This window comes from Chaetura pelagica, unplaced genomic scaffold, assembly GCF_000747805.2.
Source record: "Chaetura pelagica isolate M959 unplaced genomic scaffold, ChaPel_1.0 scaffold436, whole genome shotgun sequence".
Lineage (NCBI taxonomy): Eukaryota > Metazoa > Chordata > Aves > Apodiformes > Apodidae > Chaetura > Chaetura pelagica.
In genome coordinates this window covers 3,596,768-3,615,624 of record NW_009953651.1, presented here as the reverse complement: position 1 = coordinate 3,615,624, position 18,857 = coordinate 3,596,768, and the positions used below count along the sequence as shown (strand labels likewise).

Below are 18,857 nucleotides of genomic sequence, written 5' to 3'. Positions count from 1 at the left end.
CTGCTGAAGGTCTCCCTCATTGCTCAATGTTTCCCCTTTAAAGTGCTTTCATTCATGGGCAGAGGTTCCTTCCAGACACCACAAACCCTCATACTTATCAGCTGCCCCCTTGTTTAAGAAAAGATTTTGTTGGGGACAAGAGTGCACAAACCATCACTCCCCAACTCCAACATGCCTTTTGTATGTTAAAAATACTTCATAACACCACAGGTTGTTTCATACACTTCATTACAAGCAACACAGCCATGGCTACTCCTGCTGCACCCTTCTCACTTAAGTGAGACTCCACTGCTTGCAGCAGTGCGGTACCATTTTGGTTACAAGGGAACTTGTCCTGAGTTTTGCTACATAAGAACAATTCCTTGATGGAGCAGATCACACTGACCACACAGTGAATGGCAACTCACCATGGTAACTAACATCTTTGTACTTACTGGACTGAGATCTTCTCATCAGCATCTGCTATGAACATGCTGCCCACCTATGGAAAGAAAGCGTATTGCATTGGAGGAACCGTTGGAAGAAATTTAAACAAGAGAAGACCCAGATTCAACATCAGAAGTGCCCTGAGAGAGGGGTTCTCACCCAAGGCACATAGACAATATTCTAATACTTGTAAAACATGAATGGGAAATGGGTCGACAATCTACAAACACATTTTACTTTGCACTACTATCACTGACCAATGCTTTACCTGTCAAATCACAAAAGTGAAAAAAAAACTACTGCATCTTGAATCCCAACAGCAATTAGTATTTAAAAATAAACAGCTGTTTAAGTGTCCAACAAGTAACTGTGATTTTTAAAATAAACTCAATTAGAATGAAAAAGATGAAGAAAACCATTTTCAATTATTAACACCAGGAGATCTCATCCTTTCCCATCCAGACAACAAGGCATTCCTCAGAATACAACCATTTCTGCTGTATTTGGTTTGGCTTGGATCAATGCATTTCCACCTCCAGAACCCACATCCCAAGCTCTCAGTTTTTGGAAACACCCTCCTACCGAACTTCCCTGGAGGCATGTATGTTGAGAATAGAAAAACACTGCTTCCTTTCTTACCATATTTGTTAGGGCTGAGAAGAAACCACTCTGGTGCTCCTCTTCCTTATCTTTGTATTGTCTGAACAAAAAGGAATAAGGACAAAGCTGCAGGGTTAGAAATGGAACTAGAGTTATTTTATCTAAATCCCTATGAGGACAGTCTTACATTTTAAGGCTACAGATGGACAAAGCTTCAACATTCAGAAACCCTTTTCCAAAACTCTCTAAGAGATATGCAGAGGGTATTAAAATAGGTTAGGCATCTCAGATTTAGCTAAATTGCCTCGTTTGTCTTTCAAATGGACTAGCAAAGCTCACATGGCCATTTATTGTGTCTTTCAGAGAGGAAACCGATCACACATCATGCAACATGGAAAGAAGACATTTTTTTGAAGGAGGAAAGACCCAAGAAAAACAGGCTGTAGTCTGAGACAGCTTTTGTCAGAATGAAGGGCATTGGGTGGGTGAGAGTTTTTCTGCTTTTCTCTAATTATTTCCTCTGTTAAATACATTTACATTATTCGCTGATCTTGCAAGTCATCTGCATACCGATAATATCAGACCTTCAGAGGAATTAAAACATTTTTCTGGCTAGTTTGAGAATCCTAATGCAAAAAAAAAAAAAAAAAAAAAAAAAGTCTTGAGTTGCTCAGGTGAAATTGCTGGAGGTTTCCACATTTTTCTGAAGCACCTTCTTCTTAAGAAAACTTACACTGCTGTTGCTTATGAAACAAAGGCTGGGAACATGCTATTCCTACTGTTACCTTTCTGGCTCTTACTTCAGATGCAGTTATGCTTTCTACCATCTGCAAGTGCATACATCCCCTAATAATCTCAGATCTGGCATGTGGATAACCCTGGATCCATTTTTTTGTTGTTTTTCTATCATGTTTCAGTTAAATCAATCTTCTAACAGAGAAGTACTGAGTAAATCATTTACCTTTTTACTTTGGACTAAGATTTTACACAAGGTTCACGCAGAGGTAAAACCCATGACAGTAAAAACATACCATAGATACCTTCCCCTACTGCAAATCTCATCTTCATCAGCACAGTTGGTACAGATGCATTTACACTTGCAATGACAGAAACAACTTGGCCAAAGTACCTCAAAGCATAAGACTATTCCCTGCCTCTCCAGGTGCATCAGGGCTGTTAGGTGATAAATAAGTGCTTAAACACAAAAAAAAAGTTTGTGGAAATATACAGCAACTACAATGGATTGAAAAACAAGAGACAATTAGTTTTACCTGTTATATTCTGATAAAGCCTGGGCAATTACAAGTCCCATTCCCTGAAAAAAATAAATTAGTTACAAATCAAAATATTAAAATAGATTATTGCAAATCTCAATGCAGAAAATCACACACTGAACACATATAGCAGTGCTGCCCCCTCCCCGAGAATAACTTAGCATGCTGTGAAGAATTTCCCCTGAAGTGGTTTGAACTATGAAGACATGCTAAGATACAACAAGAATATCTTCCAAAAATCAATATACTAAAATTTAAAGTTGAACATCCAATTACTAAGTTCAACAAAGAATGTTTGCTCTCCTTGGACCTTCAGACAGAGCTTACTCAAGAAGCCTCAATAAAGCAGCAAGAATTTCAAAAGGAACCTGGTGTCAGAGGAAAGACATCCAAAAATTCAAAACAAAGGCCATAAACACTAGTAGCCTTTCCACTTCTTGCAAACAGCCTCCATCATTTCACAGCTACCAACCACCCTCTCTGTCAAGCTAATTTCACAGAATCACGGAATGTTAGCGGTTGGAAGGGACTTCCAAAGATCATTGAGTCCAATCCCCAAATTTAATTCACTCACAATAATGATTCCTGCCCTTTAGTTAGCATGGAGCTTGCTTTTTATTTTGTGCTTAAATAACAGCTTCTCATTCCAGACCTCACACAGTGCATATCGTGCTGCCACTTCCTATCCAGGCCTGGATACAAAACTTAGGCAGTGGCTACAGCCCAAAATATGTTGCAGGACTCTTGACCTGAGTACAAACTTCCACAGCTTCAGGAACTGACTTGTGAACTGGTAAAATTGGATGACACAGCACTAGAAACAAGGTGATCTTTGGCATAAACTATCTTGTGACGGCACATAGTGTACAGGTAGTTCATAAATGTATAATAGATCAATTTCAGCATGCTCCTTGCTAACTAGCTTCTTAACCACCTTCACCATTTAACTAGTGATCAACCTGTCCAAATTTTGAGCTGCTAACTTACTGCAGGAGTATAATTAGGGCAGAAACCCACTAAATTGGTGTTCTTTACAGTACCACTGTTCCTAGACCCTCTTTCTATCAGACAATGTGGTTGCATTCATCACACTAACAGCACATGTGAAAGAGCATTCCTGGTAGTGCAGAGGAATCAAGTCAAATACTCACATTGAGTGTGGCCTCATCATCTACGATGGAGAGCTTCACAATGTAAGGATTCACTGACTGCTCAGGGTCGGGGGAGAAGGAAGAAAGAAAATTGGTTTTAAGTTCAGTCATACACTGTTATCTCTCCAAGAATCTTTCTCCTGTTCCACAAAGCAGAATACACACAAAGAAAAAGCAGCCATAGCACATGCTGAGGCCACTGTGCCTATGACACCTTCTCTTTACTGGCTCATCCAGGAAGTCTCCTTATTTAATTAAGAGAAGGAGTTGCAGCTCCTCCACTAGCATATCTGTCAGTCTTGAATATGGAGCAGCTGTCCTGCAAGCCTGTTATCTGCAACACACACACAATTATGCAGCAGGAACAAGCAGTGAAGCTGGGACTGAACATCAGCATTCCCATATTTCCCTTCTGCAACACCTTGCCAAGATTGCTTAAAGGAAGGAGGACCTGGGAAGGCAAGACAATGTTATAGGCTCATCTGCTGCTGGGTTAAAGCTCAACAGTAACAGTTTATTCCACTGTGAGCTAGAAGTCGCTGGAGAAGATACATTTCTTTATCTTAGCTGAATAAATCACACAGGCCCCATCTATAAAGATAAATCCCAGCAATTTAGGAAGCATTTTAGATTAGCAATGTACACTTGCTTTTCCTGGTTTATATGTGTCAGTGCAAAACTAACAGTTGATTTGGAACCGGGACAGAGAATAACAGGCTCCGTCTACGTCTTAAGTCCTAAGTGGATGGGAAAAATAAAACACAACGTATGCATCAAATACAGCCCTACAAGTTACACGGTTATCCAACAGATTTACCCATGGTTTAACAGGAAGTTAAAACTAAGTCTTATCAGAAAACATCACTCTCACAATTATTTGGTGCTTTAGGAGGAGCAGACTTTCATTTTGGTGAAGGAAAGAAATTAATTAGAACAACACTCAGCCAGTCTGTCATCCTGCCTCCAGCAGCACACAGCCCTGTCTGCTGTCTCAGAAAAAGAGAAAAAAACTCACACAGAATCCATCTGTGCATGAAGCATGCAAAGCCATTTCCTTGAGGCTGAAGTAGAGGTTTCCTGTTGAGTAACAATATATAGTCCTCTCTTTACTACCATGCTCCCCTTCAGAAATTAGACTTAGTCAGTTTCAGTAAAGCAAACTTCCCAAATCTGTAATTAAATATAGATAAAAATCCATCCTTGTAAATATATCTTGGTTCTGCCAATTTCAGTCATTCTCTTTCTCTCCTTATACAACAAGGAGAAACTTTCCACACAACAGCTCATGCACAGAAGAGCAGCCAGCCTGGAACTCATGACCAATAAATAAAAGTGCTGGGGCTTTTCCAGGCAATGGGTAGCAGGGCTATTCTGGATTAGAGAGTGCAGGGTCATCCAAGTTCTCAGACATGGGGAATAAGCAAACTGCACGACACTACATTGACCAACACCACCAGGCTGCCCTGAGACCTAGTCACACACTCCATCCCATCAAAGAAAGGGAAGGAGAGTGGGTTTGTTATAATCTTCAGCTCTTCACACTCCTGTTGCCCCTGACTTTTCAAGATGCATGCTCCATGTCTCCTGCCTCTTAGCAGCAAGATGTCTTCAGTGCATGGCTGATAGAGCCATGAAGCTGGCCCAGCTTGCTACAGATGTCTGCCCTCTATCTTCCCAAATGTCATTTCCGTATCTGCCAAAGTCCATTTCATTCCTGTCTGAAGTATTCTATTCCACTGACACATTCCATGCCTCCTCTAGGCTTCCCTAACTCCTTCAGCAGCAGGCAGATGACTAACCAGTGCAATCTACACATCATATTACTCTATATGGGACAGTTTCTAGTGCTTTTCAGCATGTAAGTCAATACCAGCATGGTGAGAACATTTCCTGTGCTGTTCACAAGGTTTGGTTTGCTCCTGCCCCTCCTTAGGGCCAACAGCTCCAGTTACTGGCTATAAGCATCAGCCTGCACCTCTGGGGCAAACTAAAGCCCTCCACCCTCCCTGTCTGCTTCCCTATTCTAATCCTGCAGTTTCAGAGTTCAGTTCCCCACTCACTGGGAATCACAACAGTTTCAGAAGTCTAAATCATGCTTGTCACTCCACAATATGCAGAAACTTGCAACAGCCTTGAAAAGTGGTCGATAAGCATTTTGAAAACCAAAATACGTCAATTAAGTGGTTATGCAAACTTAGAAATAGTTTCTGCCTCCACCTGCCCCCAGAAATAATTCAAAAAAATACGATCCTCAGCTTGTCAGAGAACACAGGTGTTTTCCTATCACTGCCATCAGCTAATAAACACTACAGCATTAAGGTCTTCTTGTGAGTGATGAGGTACAGACACAAACTCCTGGAACCTGAGAATACTCAAGATGTCCTCCAGGCACTACCTGCCATTAGATGCCAACAATCTCATAGAAATGAAGGTGAAAGCTGCAGGGAGATCATTACCAAATAATTTTTAAAGCCATCTCCAGGCAAGACATGCCATACAAAGTGAGCATTATATGGAGAAGCACACAGGTGTGGCAGTGATATCTCCTCCATGCCTCAGAATGTACCTCTACTTCCAACACAAACCTACAGGAAAAGATTTTTTGTTAGGGAAAATAAGCTAATCATGTATAATCCCTAGGTGGGTGCTTATCTTCACATCTGTAACACAAAGGCCAGAGTCCACTCGATTATCCCTCACAAGATTTTTCCCTGAACACTCATTAGGGATGACTCAGCAGGTCTGCTGCCAACTCTGATGAGGCCATCTCCTCTGCAGGCAGGCCATCTTCCAGAGAATTGAAGCTTGAATAATCACTCTTTTTGTTAAAGAGATTAATTTAAAATAATTTAAGTTGTGAGAGACCTTTTTAAAAAACAGCAACAACCCAACAACAATTAATGTTCTGCACCTTCAGTGTTGGTAAGTGGCTCTTCAGCACCTGTAGTTGACTGTATCTACGAGAGGCAAGTGCATGTCACTGGACACAAGGGGCTGTCAGATACACTACATGCTGCCAGACAAGCACGCAAAGAGAAAAAACTCCATTTTGACTGACAGTTCATTTTACTTCAGAGATTATGTGTAAGTGCACAGTTACAGGCAAACATGCAAGTTTTGCACAACAGTAACTCTTCCAAAAGGACCTTCCTCAGAACGCTTTAATGAAGGAAATGCAAATCCCCTAGGTAATTTCTTAAGTGCTTGCACAAAACAAGCTCAATGTCATATACAATTGATTATACATACTCGTCAGAGACAGATCAGAGTTAGCATAATATGACTTCCTCATAAAGCTTCTGTAGCTCTGTGCTGATATCCTGATAAACACTGTAGCGTGTGTTGCTGAAAACTGTACTGCAAATTGCCTTCATAAGCCAGAGGCCAGTGTAAATTAATAGAGAAGTGATATTTCTGTTACCCAGAAAATACTTACCTCATACTTTCTGTAGTTGACCAGTAAAGCAAGTAGGACGACAGCATCATAGCCATGTTCCCTGCGACTAAGTGGGCTGGACAGGATCTGGAATAAATAATCACATTGTTCTGCTCAGGCCTGCTTCAGGAGGCTTGCAGGGACTTCCAGTGCATGGCCATGAAACTTGTGTAAGAGCAAATTATGCCCTAACTGAAAGAGGATATTTAAGGTCAAGGGAGTGTCAAGTTCTGCACATAGAGATGCTTCTTTATCACAGAGAGAATACACATGGACTTTCAGGCATAAAGGGCAAATTGCTCAACAGCACCGGAAGTATCTCAGTACATCACCAACACTATCTGTGCAAGTTTTCTTGGGTTTCCCCAAGCCCAGTTCCACTTCTAAAAAGTAAAACTTATTGAAGAGCAGAAAAACCCCCAATATAGACAGAGTGCCTTTTGAAAGATTTACTCCAATACAGGAATTCTCTGTAAAATTAGCCTAGAAATCTGTTCAGCTTCTCTCTGTGCACAAATGTCTCCAGTGAAACTACTTTAAATACTCAGTAGCAACTAAAACCAGCAGGCTAGAATAAAATAATGACTTTTAAAAATAATCTATGACTGAGCTATGAATGGAAGCAGCACACAGTGGCAGTCAGCGATGCTGCACTGAAGAAGTTGAAAAGCAGATTTATCACTGAAAGCTCTCACTTTGGAAGAAGAGGCTCTGCAGTAGAAGGAAGAACCCTTACCTGTAAAATAGCTTCAAATATGCTGTTAATCATCACATACTCCAGGATGGTGTTCTGGCTGATGTTATCTGTCACCTGCATAAAAACACAAGTTTTAAAATCTCACCCAAAGCCTCCTCTGATGCTGTAGCTGCTTCTGGCACACACAGAGAACAGAAGAGTTCTACTACCAAGAATCTTACACTTAGTCAACAAGTCAAGGTGTGTCTAGCAGTAGAGCTAGACATGAAGTAGGAGAAATCTGTCCTGCCTCTCCACCTCTCTCTCTGGCAAGAAATATGATCCATACACCCCTTTTCTTTAGATTCATACTTCACACAGCTGCATGACAACAGGCATTGGCAGCTGAAGCAGGCAGCTACACAGGAGACACAGAATTAAAAAACAGGGAATATACACTCTATTGAGCACTTTCCCATGGTGAACTGGGCAGAGAAGTTCTCCCCCTCACTCAATTACCACAGCCAAAATATTCAAGTTCATGGATGACCATCTCCAAGAAACAATGAGCAGCCTTTTGCCCCAGCTGGCACCTATCATATGAGGTGAAAAAAGTCTGCTGTCAGTATTGGCACTGTGGTCAGTGCAATAATGCATATTCTGGGCTGACCTTTGTTCTCATTCACAATTTCTTTCCCCTTCTCATGCTTCACACTGCAGCATTCTGCTTAAGCTTTGAGACAGTTCCATCCCTCAAGATGTTGCTCATATAAGCCTTTAAGTTATAGTAGAGCTGGTATTTATTTACCGTCACCAAGCAGAGAAGTAACTTCAGACACAAGCTTTTGAGGCTTTCAGAACCTTCTGCACAGAGCAGTGAGTCCAAGCTCTCCATCAGATTCTAAAGAAGAAAAATGGCATTATTAAAAAGTAATATTTATAATTATTTTAAATGTTTTCTATAAAAAGCTTTTGACACCTTCAGGCACAAGAGCACCAATATAAAGTCACGTTATTCCAGAATCAGTAACTGAGCCATGAATCCTGTTACACAGGCCATATTCATACTACTGGTTCTCAACATCATTTTGTGTTAACTACATTTAATGACAATGGGCACATAGTCATTAAACTAACATGATGATTTCCAAGAGTTTTCTCTAGATGCACAAGATATTTTTTTATATATATAACAATAAATGTTATTCACAAAGTAATTTTGAGCTCTACAAATATAAGCTTTTGTTAGCAAGACAGTAATGCCAGTGCTTTGTTTTTTCAATATTCCATTTTACTTATAGACACCATGAGATTTTTTATAAGCAGCACACCTCCAATTTAATACTTAAAATTAAAAATAGATACTATATAGCTGTTTGACATATGTTTGTGAAGAATTGTTTTCCAAATACTAAGTTACAGGTAATACAGTTATTCTTAAAGGAAAAATGTTGTTCTGATAGGCAAGTTACAATTAATATTTTCCCCAAACTATTTGTGGAGAAATGAAAAATTACTACATTTTGCAGAGAGTTGAAAGACACAACAGGAATTCAGCTTTATCACTGATTACTTTGTCATTTCCCAAAACTCAACATCTTTACAGTAAAATGCATCAAAAAAATTTAAAACAGAACATGTGCTGATGGAAATGTGAGAACACAGGATATGACTATTAGCCAAAAATTAAGCACAAGGTATGAGGTTCAATATCAGGTAGTAATTGGCCTGTGACAGCATATTCTGGTCTCAAGATTTCTTAACCATAGTGCCTGCACAGCATGAAACTGAAGGTAAAGTGTTCTGTTCTATTACTAAAAACCACAGGGACATCAAGTGCTTTTGTGCTACTAGCAGGTAGAAAACTTAGGCATAGTTGTTTTCAATAAGTGGCAGCAGTATTTCGCCCAAAGACTGCACCTTGGCAGGCAGACCTGTCTACAAATCACTGCCCCTGCAACATGGCTGCTGTGCAATTGCCAGGGTCTCACCTTCATACATAGCTCTGCCTTATCAAAACCCACAAGCATGTTGATGATGTCAAACCCAGAAGTGGATTTGTTCTTCTGATGGACACCCCGAATCAATGCACACAAAGTCTGCAAAGGGAAAAATCAGAGGGTAAGATGTAAGACAACACCTACAATTCAAAAGCAAAACATACCCTAAGACCCTCTCAAAGCGTTGGAAAAGCACAGATATTTAAATTAATAACAGCAGCTTGGAAGCCACATGTTTTGTCTGACCTCTCCTCCACCTCTGTTTTTATAGGGAGATCCTGGATGCTGAAAACTAAAAAAAATTTGTTTAACTTTTCATTTCATTGCACTCTGAGGAAAGGTAATCTTACTGCTTCTTCTCTCCAGACCCAGTTTGTTCCAGATAGGACCATGATCTTTGGAAAACAGCAAGAAAATTTATCAGGAAAATGGAAGACAGAAGCAGCATCTAATATATGGACAGACATGCTTTGGAGCTTCCCAGATGAATTTCTTATTTCAGGTATGCCAAAACATGCAATGCAGTTTATCACAATATTCCTCTCCATACAGTAGATGCTTTGCTACAGAGAGCACATGTGTGTTTGGTTACCACACTGCTATACACTACCTCTGAACAACAGCCTATTTAAGAAAAAAAAAGACAAAAATAATCTCCAAGGCTATTAGGCAGCTTAAGTTTTCCTAACTACCTTAGGAGCTCTAAGAGCTTCCTACTAAAGGTAATCTCTTTCAAATTTCTTGTTGCAGGCACTGGATTACTGACTGAGTTACTGGAGATCACTGGCAACAAGCAAACCCTATGACTTCCTGCAGACACTCTGAAAAAACTTAGGGACAGGAAATGTCTCACTTGCCCCAAAAAAGAAAGGGAAATGTCTATGGTGACTTTTGTCATCAGGTAACTTTCAGATCTGCTAAGAGGGGCATGAGCAGGAATAAAACCACTGCCATTTTAGAGTCCATCTTAAATTCACCTGTGAGCAGCAGTTAGTTTCAGAGGTTTAAATCAGCTTTTCCCAGCTTACTGCCTGTTCAGTGTCTGCTACGGGAGATTTCTCCCAATCCTGAAATTTGTATCTTGTATTCCTAGAGCTGAGAGAAGCTGAGACAAATGCATTCACAAAACTGCAAGAATCAGTCTGTGAAATAATAACATCAAACACTAAGGCACAGGAGAGGAGTTTCCTGCACAAGACATGGGATGTCAGAGCTTGGTTAAGGGGCAACCTCCAGAAAAATCACTATTAATTCCAGGTGAAAACTCTTCACAGCTTCCAATTAGGAAGTGTCCAGCAGGGACAGTCTCCTCTATAAAATTCACACTAACTTCTCCAGAGCTTTATTTTCAACCCATAAGGAAATTAAAAAGGGAAGCTGAAATGAGGGAGAACAGGAGAAAGTAGAAAACAATGCTACAGAGAGTACTCTTGAGTCCCAAACTGACAGTCTGCAGTGAGCAAGCCCCTCTTGTCCCCCCTCCCATTGCCATCCACTTCATCCTGCATCACCAGGTCCTCTTGAATTCTGAAACAAGCTATTGTTCTTCAAAAACGAAAGAGATTAATAATTTTTCAACCTCCATTGACAATAAGCAGCAACTGCTCTGTAGACATGACTTCTTCTCAGATACAAAGAAGTGAGCATAAGATGTTTGAAACGAGCAACAAATACATGGCCACATCAGAAGCAAAAGAGAGGATTCCCTGTCTCAGCATGGTACCTGTAATGCATTGACCACTCTGATTGGGTGGTCCTCACCCAGTGCCTGGATGCAGCGCTGAAATAAGCAGTTGATGTTATCTTTTATCTTCATCAACTCTTCCCCATCCAGAGCCTCCAGCTTGCCTTCTAGATATTCCAAGTTGACCTGTCAGGTTAAGAAGCAGTTCATACATGTCACACAACCACTGACACCATAGAAACACAAGTTCTTGCACTAAGAGTCTGCCACTGCACAAGCAGAATAGCAGCAGAGAATGAAAGGATGCTCAATTCCTGTTACCTTCATGAGAAACAGCTCCTCCCAAAACCTAGGGTTGCATTTACTGGGGTCTTCTGTCTGAAAGGAGAAAGGAAAAGCCATGAGAGCAAAAGAAGAAATCCTCACCAAAATTTAAAGAAAATCATCACAAGTAGTTCAGAGTCAGCATGATCCCACTGGATGACCAAATGGTCTCACAGTGAAGAACTGTGTCTACACAGACTTGCAGAAACAGAAGGACAAACAGAAGCAGCTCTCAATTGGGATGCCTCCTTATTGTCTGGATTATTTTTTGAAAAATACTTGAAATGCCATAACTTCCTGTAGATCACAAATGGTCCTGGGAGACAACAGGACAAAGTGTCATTAAAGAACAGAGCAGAAGACTGTGAAGCATGTGCCTACACTGTGCAGTCCTCACTTTGGGAAAGAATCCACCAAGCAAAACCCTCAACACACACTAAACAAAGAAAGAGATATTTAAAGGAGATATTTCCTGAAGATATTGAAAAGACGTGTAGAGTTGGTACTTAGGGACATGGTTTAGCAATGGACTTGGCAACGTGCTAGGTTAATGATTGGATTTGATGATCATAAAGGTTTTTTTCCACCACAAAAGATTTTATTAAATAAAAGGAAAGTTAAGACAATGCTTTAGAAAGAAGAGACGCTCAAGTCATTACCGTGAAAATCTCATCATACATCAACACAACTTTCTCCTTCAATGGCTTCTTGGAGGCTGAAGATTTCCGGAGCAGCCCACCTTTCTTCTCTGTTTGGGCCATGCTGTATACCCTGAAGGTAAGAACAGACAAAACAAGGCTAAGGAAACTTCAACTTTTCTTCAAGGCAAATCTGGTCTGCCTCAACCATGAAAGACTTTTTCACTGCACTGAAATAATAATAGTGTCTCACAGGCTGAAAGAAGGCACTTTAATAACTATACTAGATAAGAAATCAGATAAAAGGACCCATCTAGCTCTATACCCCATTTTGAAGACTGATGCAAAAGTACAGACACAGGAAGATTCAGAATAAGCTCCTTATGGATAAATTTTCTTAATTCTTCTTCCCTAGAAACTGATTCATGATCCAGTCCAAGGCAGTTTACATCTAGAAATATATGTATTTTTTAATCTCATTGCACGAACTGTGATAGTTGCCATTAAATGGATACCCAGACTTTTTTGATGCTGGTCAAGCATCAGTGACATCTTAAGACATAAAGCTTCTGAAACTGTTGGAAAACACCTTGTCTTATCTGTTTAATTTGCAGCCTACCACAGTACTTCAAATTCTGCTTTTGTACACAGAGGCAACATCAACTCCAGGAAACATTTGTCTGCAAAGCCTCTCTGAAGCACTCCTGCCAGCCTTGCTCATCCCTACCCCTGCACCTTGGCATCCCTCAGCTGCTCTGCAAATTAAGCCAGAGAAGAACACCAGCCTCAAAAGCATCGCATGTGGTTCAGTTTGGAGAGGAGGATGGAGGAACACAGAAGAGTAGCTCCACAGGGATTATTTTTTTTTAGCCAGATGCTTTTCCTGATCTACTTGACAGCAAAGGGTTTTCTAGAAATGCAAACAGGCTTTGCTATAATGAATTGGTGTCTCATGCTTAATGGTTATCCTATAAAAAAAGGAAGTATCATTATTACAAAATGAGCTGTTACAAATAGTAGCAGCCATGGCTGTAGTCCTGAACCTTCTATAATAGTCCATTCTATGGGCTGAGAGTCACAATGCACATGCTACAAAGCACTTCACCACTCTGACCTTGCAAATATGTATTTATTCGCAATCACACCTTTTTCTGGCAAGCACCACAGCTTCAGTACTGTTCTAACCTCCTCTCTCACTGCCACACTGTAGATGTACTTCACAGAAAGAGAATGCCATCCCTTCTCATATCCCCAAGCTCCCAACCTTTCTCCCATACCTCCAAAGGTAATTACACACATGGCAGCAATACACCTTAGGCAGAGGCTTGACTTAAGTCATGCTCCAGAAAAACATGGGCAGACTCTTGTGGCAGCTGCACTCAGCCCTGCTAAATTATGCATAGAGAAGTTCACCACAGTCATCAGTAAGAGCCCAGAGCTTTCTGAGCTGGCAGCCATGGAGACAGCTTTGGAGTTAGTCTCCATCCCAAACTGCCTGAACCCCTTGCATGATCACAGTACATTTAGATCTGTCTTTCCCTCAAAAAGCAGGCTCCAGCAAATACTGAATGCCAGTTGCAGATCTATTCTGCATTCTTGCCACTGTTGACAGCTTTGATTCTCTTAAACTACAACTATGGTCTCAACTGGGACTCTTAGGTTCCTGGAGTCCATTATTCAGACACCCATCCCTTGAGCCATAAATCTCAGTTCTAAACAGCAGGAAAACGTCTTTCAGCCCAGAAAATGCTGCTGCTGCTGCAAATGATCCTATCCCAGATGTGAAGGGAAGGAGCTTTGCCTGGATTGATAGGACATAGAGCAGCAGGTCTCACACCTGAAAAGCTTTTATATAGAAAGGTGGAAGGGTGTTCTGTCTTCCCACTAAAAAGGGAAAAGCCTTAGGCTGGCTGGTTAAGGGCTGGTGTGTGTGTGTTGGAGCGAGAATGGAAACAGCCCCAAGACACAGCAACAGAAGAAAGCTTCGTAACCACTGTACCACAGCCTTCTGTAAACACCGAAATTATTCCTGTAGCCTATTGGTTCTATATATTGAATTAAGATGGAAAAGGTTTCAGTCTAACAAAAAGAAAACATTATTCAATCATCCTGATAGCTTCTCTTTTACAGATTTTGCATTATTTTTAAACTGTCATGGGAAATAAGACATTATTCTAATTAGAAACATAATTGGAAACAGAGAGAAATCTATTAAAAACCATATCAAGGATGTTGCTTTTAGCCTAGCAATAGAAACCTTACCTAAGGTTGCACAAAACAATTTCCCAAGTAGAACTGCAAGTTTCTCAACCTAAAGTAGCTGCCAGCCCCAGCATACAAACACATCCATCAGAATGCTTCTAATTGAATTACAGCTAACGAATCCCAATGTCAAAACTAATAAACTAACTCTCAGTGCTTCTAGGTCAGCTTTCTTGTATTAAACATGTATGTGAATGGGGAAGGATCAATACATTCTGCTTAGTCCCTGGACTTTGAGAGCTGCATTTTAACACTTTTCCTACATTTCCAGAAAAGAGAGAAAAACCCAAATCCCATAAGATGCAAAGGCTTGATGCTGGGTGAGCATCAGAGGGATCGCATGATCATGTGAAAATTCTAGTCTCTGTCAAAATGGGACTTGGAATTCGTATTCTCTCAACTAAAGCTGCACAGAGCACACATAAAGAAGACTACTAGAGGCAAGGATTAAATAATGTTCTTGTTTATAATTTACTGTTCTACAAGTGAACATATGGAAGAGCAAGGGGAGAAAAGTAAAAGTCCCCTTTCATGCCAACGCATTATTAGACTGTGCTTGTTTCATGACCTATAATGATCAGGCTGTACAAATGGCTTTTTCTTTTCACTTGATGCAATTACATTTTCTAGATGTCATACAGACAGAAACAGAAAACTGCATTTTGCTAATGGGGGCCTTTTAGGCAGCTGCAGAAAACAATGGTTAAATGCACAAAACCTTTGTAAATAAGTTGTAGGGTGTCAAATTATCAGGAAGCCATGACAGCTGATAAAAGTAATATTGAATACAGCTAACAATTATATTTTAAATGCAACACATTTAAAAAGCATCCGTGCTTTTTCCACATTTTAGGTTCAAATGGATAATTTAGTCCGTCAATAGGTCAGTCCCATTAACACATGCTGCTAAGTGAATCCTGCCGCAGTCACTGACTGTACAGGAGAACTACCCCTCAGGGCACAGAGAAGCACAAGCATGTGGATTTTTAAAATAGCAAGAACCTTGCTGTGCAGCAGAAGATCCAAGATGCTTCATCTAGAACTAAAAGAAACCTCAACAGACCACGAGTCTTGGCAGCTCAAGGGCAGAAAGATAAAAGCCACAGCAGAAAGAAGATCAAGCAGATTCTTGCTTTATCTATCATCAACCCTGGGATCAGCTGATCCCATCAGGAAGAACAGGATGAGCACATCCAACCATCCACCTTCTTTCCATGTCATTCCAGAACTCATAGCAGAGATGCCAACCAAACATGTGACATTCTGATGAACACATCTACGTTAGTTTTTCATTAGAACATCCACAGGAAAAGTGAACCTGACATTTTCTGTCTGACATTTACTCAGACTTGTGGACATTGAAAACTGGCTGCTCCACATTGTCGCTCAGCTCTTGTACAGACTTATTATTCCATGGATCATCTTATAATAGCAAAAATACCATTGTAGAGAGCATAACACTAACGTCCATCTACACTATGACAACAAATCCAAAGGGATCCAAAACCTGTAACTTCTATAATCTTGCATGCAGTCCATCAAGCACTATATTTTGTATTTAGTTGCCTAGGCTAACAAACCTGAAAGTTTTCAAGCTTCAGATGCACAATCTCTACATACAACCACACATGAATAAGTGTCTTTTTATTTATTTTTTTTTTAGTGTGTAACCCTCAAAAAATTACTGAAATTCTTCTAGACTTAACAAAAAAACCAAAAAAAAACAGATTACATTAGACTATATTTCCACATGTTGACTTACTTGGCATGCTGTTTACTCCCTATCTGAAAAAGGTTGTGCAAGTTATGTGATTTCTATTTGTTAATGCCAAAGCCCTGGACCTCAATCAATATTTATAAAGACTCTGAATAAGAACTGAGATACTTTTGCTTTTAGAATCCAATATCCCTTGACTTTCTTCTGCTACTAAGATTGTACTTGGTTGTTTAAATATTTCAAGGCTAGTAATTGCCTCCACCACTAATTGCATACACTTGGGACCCAGCGTGTTCATGATTGCTTTTCAAGGTATTTTGCAGGTATATTAGCACATTCTAAAGCAAAGCTGTTAAAAAATTACCTGAATCATGCAGGAAAGGAGGATAAACCCCTGCCTAAAAGTTAACCTGCAGTTTTAAACCAACATGTTATAAGGCAAGTAGTCATTAAACTCTTCAGAGAAGTTCCAGGAAAAGTTGCACTTAATCCACATGCAACAAATCTGCAGTCAGTACTGGACCCGAGCAAGATAAAACACAGGCACCAGCCCTCATCCATCACTGGATGCAACAGACAATGTGCACCCAGCCCAAGAGTATATGAATCTCAGTGCACAGGCAGTGCCTTGACCCAGTTCCAGCTCCAGCGTTAAAACCCCTGGGACCACCCAGCAGCAGCCTGGCAGACACTACTAGTTAAAACAGAGAGAAGTGGAATGCGTTTGGCTAGATTTTGTCAAGGCTTTAGTAACTGTCATAACCAAACTTCTGCTATGAGCCCTTTTGCAGTTTATTCTCCTCCAGCTCTTGGCACCGGCAATTACGGTTTGCGTTAGCACATCCACACTGCTTTTATGTTCCATCCATTCTTTACAACCTTACATGTATATTGTCCATTGGAATTAAAACTGCTCAGACTGTACCTTCCTGTCCAATTGCAAGATGCCCAACTCACCAACAAGAAAACAGTAACACAGCACACAAGACTTGAATCCATCTGGAAGAATTTCCAGGTGCCCCCATGCAGCATATAATGAGAAATACATTCTGAGGGTGTGCTGATTACAAAACCCACACAGATCCTACTTGTTCTGCAGTACCAAACAACAGAACCTTCAGTACAGTCCTGGTATACGCATTTTTACTAGCAAGCCCTTCCATCCTGCTCAGAGCAGTAGCAACGTATGTGCTTCCACACAGTACAATCTAAAGTTACAGCACAACTGACCTATTTTTCCCCCTTGAAAAACAGGAAAATCACCTTCCTAAGGCAGCAGATACAGCCAGACTTCCTCCCAGTACATCTGCTTCAGTAATGATATAAAAGAATAACATCCAAGCTACATTTTTACATTTCACCCATAATTGGCTTTCATTTCTATCTGTCCAGTTAAAATAACACCCCATCCATCAACTTCACACTATCAACCAGTTATGCTTATTCCTGTCAAGTCCATCTAGACAAGCATTACATGCTTCCACCTCCATCTGTTCACACTGGTTTTTAAACTTAATTTTTTTCATTTCATCATGTTTCCTTTCCATATTCCTGGCTACAATGCTCAGCTCTCCTGTGTCAGAAAGGCTCTTGGGCTTTCCACTTTTCAAGCCCTTCAGAATCCATCCCACCCAGTTTACAATGAAATATCCCACACTGCCTCTACGCTCCCACCTAAAAGCTCAAGCTACTTGGGAGACCCTTTCAGATGCCTTCCTTCTGAAGAAAAACAAGCTCCCTGTAGCCTTCTCCTGCCCTGTTCCCATGGCTTCAGCTGTCAGTGTGGATCCAAGGCCCATGCTGAACACAACGCAGCAGCATGACCTTGGCTCCAACTTCTAGGAAGATACTATGTTCTACGAAGCTGCACAGCAGAGCCACACCAAGATAAGAAAGGCAAAGCTGCAGAGGTAGCATTTTTGAGATATGGACCATCAGTAGCACAAGCACTCAGGAGGAAAAACACAAGCATAAAAAGGTATAAGGTCTAAAATAAACAAAAACACAACACAAACCCAAACAACAGCAGGGAACCAGAATACAGCAGCTCAGCAACTATGAGCAGCAGGCTGACCCTTCTCCTCTTAGGGATGTCTGTGTGGCTGTGTTAGCAGGGGTGGTGGGGAGATGAATGCTTAGCCTAGCAGCTCATTAAAGCCCTACCGTTTCTTTTGTGCATGCTAGGCAATAGCTGTTTAACATTTTTACGTGGGATATACCCTGCCTGCAGAGTCCCTTTGCACACAGCAAAAAGTGCCCTAAGTGAAGCAGGCTGAGAACTACACTATTATGGGAAAACCAAACTTATATCCCTTTCCCCACCCTGAAATTCCTCTTAGAAGTTTTTTGTCACACTTCCTCCTGGAACTCAAACAGCTGGTGAACTGCAGTCACCACATATCACAACGACCCGAATTATCTGTTTGCTCTGCATATTCCACCCACCTGCTCAGCCCCAATTTGCTCTCATCACATATTCAGATTAGCTTCTGCTTCAGAGCAAACTTTCTTACCGTGACACACACCACAGGGCTTTGAGTGAGGCTGCAAGTGTGCAGAGCTGCCTCTGCCTTCTGCATAACAAACAGAAGGGCTTCTCATTCCTTTACTGCTCTGCAGATACAAGTGCTCATAGGACCGTGAGGCGAGCCAGATCCGTGACACAAGAA

General features: G+C 40.8%; 2 protein-coding genes across 2 annotated transcripts in view; one reads left to right on the top strand and one right to left on the bottom strand.

Moving 5' to 3' along the window:
• Positions 1-12,344, bottom strand: part of LOC104390867 (chromosome unknown open reading frame, human C10orf76) — a 111,712-nt gene extending 99,368 nt beyond the window's left edge. The window contains exons 1-11 of the mRNA XM_010000074.1: positions 12,231-12,344; positions 11,569-11,625; positions 11,287-11,433; positions 9,555-9,662; positions 8,372-8,464; positions 7,624-7,698; positions 6,888-6,974; positions 3,452-3,508; positions 2,298-2,341; positions 1,066-1,126; positions 435-481 (exon numbers count right to left, since the gene is read on the bottom strand). Coding sequence (XP_009998376.1) covers positions 435-481; positions 1,066-1,126; positions 2,298-2,341; positions 3,452-3,508; positions 6,888-6,974; positions 7,624-7,698; positions 8,372-8,464; positions 9,555-9,662; positions 11,287-11,433; positions 11,569-11,625; positions 12,231-12,332 — 878 coding nt within the window. The 5' untranslated portion in view covers positions 12,333-12,344. The remainder of the gene's footprint in view (positions 1-434; positions 482-1,065; positions 1,127-2,297; positions 2,342-3,451; positions 3,509-6,887; positions 6,975-7,623; positions 7,699-8,371; positions 8,465-9,554; positions 9,663-11,286; positions 11,434-11,568; positions 11,626-12,230) is intronic.
• HPS6 (Hermansky-Pudlak syndrome 6) overlaps positions 12,331-18,857 on the top strand; it is an 11,391-nt gene continuing 4,864 nt past the window's right edge. The window contains exon 1 of the mRNA XM_010000153.1: positions 12,331-12,348. Within this exon, the coding sequence (XP_009998455.1) occupies positions 12,331-12,348 (18 nt within the window). The remainder of the gene's footprint in view (positions 12,349-18,857) is intronic.